The following is a 5,971-nucleotide window of genomic DNA, read 5'->3' on the forward strand; positions in this document are numbered from 1 at the left end:
CTCTATTTTGGATGTATTTGGTGTAAGTTTTGAGGTGGTTTGAAATTGAAAATTCGAAGTAAAAACTGAACATAGAAAAAAAAAATATATGTATCATTTATGTATCACATATGTATCAATTGTGTATCACATGTATATCCATGTATACCTGTGTGTGAGATACATGCGTGATACATGTGTCGCAGAAGAATTTTTTTGAACTCGATTTAATTACGAATTTTGATACAAAACCAGTCCAAATCACCTCCAATCTACCTCAAATTTTGTATATTGACTTATCTATATGTTTTCAATGAATTTCAATTATACCCATTGAAAAAGTTTTTTTTTGTTTAGATTTGGAATATTGTATTTTTTTTTGTATTTCATCACCTTATTTGCTACCTCATCCATGAAATTTCCTTTCCGTCTTGCATCTAATGTTGCTAATCACGCTTAAAATTATAGAACGTGATTTTTGCATGTGATTCTTTGAGAGAAAGAACCTTATTTATTTGGTTTTTTAATTTTTATATATACTTGACTAGTTTTGGTAAGTCTATGACTAATGGCTAGAGGAAGGTAAGTTGAGACTTATTTGGGACATTTATGTAAGTTTCCCATTTACTCTTGAGTTCTCGATAAGTTTAATTAGTAATCGCGATCCAGTGTAGAGTAGTGTGATAGCATGAATTGTATCAGTATTGACAGGGTAATTTTTTTCTTTGTATGCGGGTAAAATCGGACATAATGCTTACCTGATTTCTTGATGGGAGAGACAGAAGAAGGGCGCAAACATACGAGGTTGAAATCGAGGATGGAAGCCTTTCATGCCGAGGACTATAATTGGTGAACGATATGCTCATCATCGGGTATGATGAAGCGACACTCGCCGAACCCAGAACGAGATCCAAGACCTCGGAAAATATGGCAAACGATCACACACGACTAACAAGAGGGCCGTGATATCCGCATCCAACCGGATATCACGACGCAGATCTCGCCTGATGTCGATTACGGATCAGTAATTAACAAGAAAGAAGGATTTTTAAATTTTAGAATTGTATCAGGGATGAAACTCTCCTACTATATAAAGAGCAAGCTTTTACTTCAAAAAATGACATTGTAACACGCATACCAAGAGAATACAAATCCATTTTTATGCTTTCTAGCTATTGAAGAGTTTTTATTTTTACTATTGTTCTTCACACTCAATTGGTTTCGAACCAAGGACTGAACCGAGGGCAAAAATTATTGTCGAACCTAAGTTCACGCTGGGCCATAACACTACAACTGGTTTGGTTATTCATTTTATCTTTCGTTCATCTAATATCTTGGATTATTTGTGTTGAATGAATCCATATATCTTTAAAACCGTGTACAAATTTAATTGTTATCCGTTTTAAGGGTAAACAGTTTGCGCCCACCGTGAGACTAAAGGTAATAGTGGTGGTTTAATACAAATCTCCATAACATACTCTATTTTTATGCTTGTTCTTTAAAGTATCAATTTCATGTCAGCTTGAAAGTGTCAAATTCTCAGTCTGCTCACTTGAACGTTGAGCCTGAATCTGACCATCATCGCGAAAACAACAATCTGGTGCCTAGCAANGGTCTTGACGTTAAAGTCGTTACATCAGGCTGCCTTAGGTCACTGAGCATAAGCCTCTCTTGCCTAGCTGTTTCTTTCTTCATTCCACGAAGCTTCTCTAATTACCCAATTAAACCGTTAATATTACAAATAACCCTATGCTTTTAATTAATTCTCCACTTTTCAGTTTAAAACAAGGCTCCTACCCCTTTATATATAAACTACTCTTCCAGCTCTTCATATCCATCTACTTATCCCATCTCTCAAAGCTCCATTTTTAGAGTGTTTTATACTGAAAAAATTCTTGATCTTATCAAACTTTAATTTTCTCCTCAATATAGAAATGGCAGCTAAACGGTTTTTTGATGACTCCGATACCGACCCGAACCAACCAAATTACAAACGCATGAGAACTACACCTTCTTTTGCTTCGTATGTTCCCTTATGATCACTACATTTAATTCTTTCTAATATTTCTCAAGATTGAAATCTAACTTATCCTTTCTTTGGTTATTTTGTAGTGTCATTAAAGAAGTGGTGATGGTGAAATTCTTAGACAACGTTTCTTCCGCCTTGGAACCTATGCTCCGTCGAGTGGTACGAGTTAATTTCACGAACTTTTTTATTTCAAAATAAAAAAAATTCATCGCTAATTATAAGTGATTTAACAGATAAATTAGCGACGAAGTTCGTAACTAACTCCAATTTAATTTGCAGGTTCATGAAGAGGTGGAAAGTGGACTAAGACGTTACTCATGTCGTACCATAACGAGATCTCCTTCACTAAGAATCAAAGCTTTAGAACCATCAAATCTTCGCCTCACTTTCAACAAAAAACTGTCTGTACCAATTTTCACCGGCAGCAAAATTGTCGCCGGCGACGGTCATAATCTCCAAATTCTTCTGGTGGATACAAGCGGCGAAGGCTTGGTTCCGACGGCTCTACCTTATCCTATCAAAGTAGAAATCGTCGTACTCGACGGAGATTTCCTTTCAAAACAAAATGATCAAACCAGCTGGACACATGAAGAATTTAACAAAAGCATCGTTAAGGAGAGAACCGGAAAGAGGCCATTGCTTGCAGGTGAACTCAATTTCACCATGCGTGACGGCGTCGTTTCTGTCGGAGAAATTGAATTTACTGATAATTCGAGCTGGATTAGGAGTGGAAAATTTAGGCTTGGTGCAAAATTGGTTCAAATTGGAACAAGTCAAACTACTGTTCAGATTACTGAAGCCATTACTGAATCTTTTAGGGTTAAAGATCACCGCGGAGAATGTAAGCTATTTCTCTTTTCATTATAGGAGTATTTTCTTTAGCAGTCAAAGCTAACCCGTTTGGCCATAATTTTTTTTTTAACTTTTTGATTTTTTTTTTTTTACTTTTTTTTTTGGAATTGGTGTTTGAGCATGAAAATTTCAAATTTCATTTAAAGTTGAATTTAGAAATTTTTTGAAAATTTAGAAAACTCCAAAAAGTTATTTTTCAAAACTTTTACTTGATCACTCACAAAAATCCAAAAACAGATCCAAATTGTATTCATGTCCAAACACAACTCTAATTTTTAAATATTATTTTCACTTGATTTTCTCCCCCACTTTTTTCCCAAAAATTTCACAATTCTTATTTCCAAATGCCCACTAATTCGACATGCATCGATGACTCATTATTCCGAGTGCTGCAATATATAGTGCAATCGGAAAATTTGAAAGGACTTGGTTTATATTCTAATCCGTTATAGCATGTAATCTATCTTATTTTTCAGGTTATTAGTTTTTTATTTTATGTAGTTATCATTTAGGTGACCTAATACTATCGCTGTCACTATATACCAGTTAAACTCATAAATTTGATCATGTAATATATTGCAGTGTACAAGAAACATTACCCACCAGCACTAGGAGATGAAGTGTGGCGGCTTGAGAAGATTGGAAAAGATGGAACTTTTCACAAGAAGCTGTCTTCAAATGGAATCAACACTGTACAAGATTTCTTGAAATTGGCCACCATTGACACACCAAAGCTTAGAACTGTATGCCTGATCTACTCGAGTCCTTAAATGAGACAAACAAATTTAAATTAAATATGAAAAAGAATCTTTTTATAAAGAACCTGTTACTTAACTGTTTATGATTTCACAGATACTAGGAAGTGGAATGTCTGACAAAATTTGGGATGCGACATATAAACATGCAAATACTTGTGAGAAGGGATCTAAGTTATACATGGCCACTGGAGCAAATTACACTCTCTTTCTTAGTCCAATATGTCAAGTTGTTAGGGCAATCGTTGACGGGCAGATTTGCGAAAATCGTGACTTAACTGGAATTCAAAGGGTAAAATATTAAGTTATCGAATTTTCACTTTGGGATACTGTATATTTTAACTTAAAACAGTTATAATAATATCTATACCATGGTATTTTTAGGCCTATATTCAGAATTTGGTGAAGGATGCTTATGCCAATTGGAGTTCCTTAGAAGAAGTTGATGCTCGGGTGAATGAGCCAGCACTGCTAACTCAAGGTACTTTATATATTCATTTTTTCTACTATTTCTAATTCGTACCTTAATATCATATTATAATATGCCCACCATGCACAAGAAATTGCTTTTAGTTTAGTTTACTTGCTAAAGATCATATATATATAAAGAGTTCCTTTTTGAAAAGCTCAAGTTTTTGGAATTAATAATAACAGTCAATGCTCTTTGTTCTATATTTTAGTACAGTTTGTTGGTTTCTATAATATAGTAAATGATTTCTGATATGAACAGGAGAAACAGTGGTGGATCAATATCCGAATGTTCTTTATCAGCAGCCGTCAATGCCGCGATCCTATCAACTGAACGCAATTTTGACAGAAGCATCGGAACAATTAGTTGAATACAACAATGATTTGATTGTTAGTTCTAGCTACATTTACCCCCCCTGCTGATAATGGAGAACCGAATTAAACTGTTTTTATTTTATAATATCAGTACAGAAGTTAAATTCTTCTCAGAGGAAACGCTGAAGGAATGATATTTATGCATATTCACGTTCATGTACATAGTGTGTAGGAACAACAAAATGTTGTAGAGGTCGCGCCAACCCCTTTGTAAAAGATGTGTGGTTTGGCAATAGTAGAAGTCTGTTTTTTTCCTTTCTTTTTTTGTTTTAACTTCAAATCTGGAAGTTTTATTGTAGCGGTTGTTGATCAATTTACGTAAATGAACAAATGCAATTATTTATTTGATTATGTATCTATCTATATCTTCTTTATTTTACACCCTTATACAACTTATGACTTTGACCCCCCCAAAAAAATTGAGAGAAGTTGCTAGTGAAGTACTTAATTATGCGTTGACTTCCTAACACCCTTTCTTCAAGTCACGTGTTGAAAAGGCGACTTACGTGGAATCTAGAGGGTAACTTGCACCCGTTAAGCTTGGGAAAAAATCCTGTAAATTAAATATAGGTGTATGTAGGTTATATACTTTGATCTGTATTTGTTGAATTTATGTATACACCTAATGTGAAGATATGAGTAACTCTTTATTTATTTATATTGGGCTGGGGGTTGACTTGAAGAGGGTCTTGAAATCAAAGTCTATTTTTTTCGTTTTTTTTTTTTCCGTAGGAAAAACTACTACTCCCCTCCGTTCCAATTTATGTGAACCTATTTGACTAGAAAGAGATTTTAAGAAAAAAGGAAGACTTTTGAAATTTGTGGTCCTAAACAAGTCAAAAAGGGGCCAAGAGTATTTGTGTGGTTATTAAAGCTTCTCATTAAGGGCGAAATTGTAAATTTAAGCTAAATTATTACCAAATTTAGAAAGGGGTCATTCTTTTTGGAACAGATCAAAAAGGAAATAGGTTCACATAAACTGGAACATAGGGAGTAGCTATGTCCATTTATAAGTCATTACAAAAATTGGCCAATTCATAAAATATTACTAATATATCCCAAATATTACTAATATTAGCCAATTAGCTTTTTGTATCAAAAATTAGTCAAAATTTTGCTTTCTTTTGAGTTGGTGTTATTAGAATAGATTGAGTACATCTTAAAGAGCTTGAATCTCTATTTTGGGATGATTTGGTGAAGTTTTGAGGTGGTTTGAATTGAAAATTCGAAGTAAAAACTGAACATGAAAAAAAAACTAATATGTATCATTTATGTATCACATATGTATCAATTGTGTATCACATGTATATCCATGTATACCTGTGTGTGAGATACATGCGTGATACATGTGTCGCAGAAGAATTTTTTGAACTCGATTTAATTACGAATTTTGATACAAAACCAGTCCAAATCACCTCCAATCTACCTCAAATTTTGTATATTGACTTATCTATATGTTTTCAATGAATTTCAATTATACCCATTGAAAAAGTTTTTTTTTGTTAGTATTGGA

The 5,971-nt window shown here is 33.8% G+C and overlaps 1 protein-coding gene across 1 annotated transcript; it reads left to right on the plus strand.

The window, feature by feature from the left end:
• The first annotated feature begins 1,794 nt into the window (after positions 1-1,794).
• On the plus strand, positions 1,795-4,809 carry LOC109222336 (protein SAR DEFICIENT 1-like). The gene is made up of 7 exons (XM_019386702.1): positions 1,795-2,002; positions 2,092-2,167; positions 2,288-2,849; positions 3,443-3,603; positions 3,713-3,907; positions 4,000-4,096; positions 4,346-4,809. The coding sequence occupies exons 1-7, from the start codon at positions 1,914-1,916 to the stop codon at positions 4,504-4,506; spliced, it is 1,341 nt and encodes a 446-aa protein (XP_019242247.1). The 5' UTR covers positions 1,795-1,913; the 3' UTR covers positions 4,507-4,809.
• The last annotated feature ends 1,162 nt before the right edge of the window (positions 4,810-5,971 follow it).

Source organism: Nicotiana attenuata, unplaced genomic scaffold (assembly GCF_001879085.1).
Source record: "Nicotiana attenuata strain UT unplaced genomic scaffold, NIATTr2, whole genome shotgun sequence".
Lineage (NCBI taxonomy): Eukaryota > Viridiplantae > Streptophyta > Magnoliopsida > Solanales > Solanaceae > Nicotiana > Nicotiana attenuata.

Bases quoted from the DNA above. Each gene is read 5' to 3' on its own strand.
- LOC109222336 (XM_019386702.1), top strand. From the start codon at position 1,914: ATGGCAGCTAAACGGTTTTTTGATGACTCCGATACCGACCCGAACCAA. The intron at 3,604-3,712 runs GTATGCCTGATC...ATGATTTCACAG, and splicing joins ACACACCAAAGCTTAGAACT to ATACTAGGAAGTGGAATGTC. The intron at 4,097-4,345 runs GTACTTTATATA...TGATATGAACAG, and splicing joins GCCAGCACTGCTAACTCAAG to GAGAAACAGTGGTGGATCAA.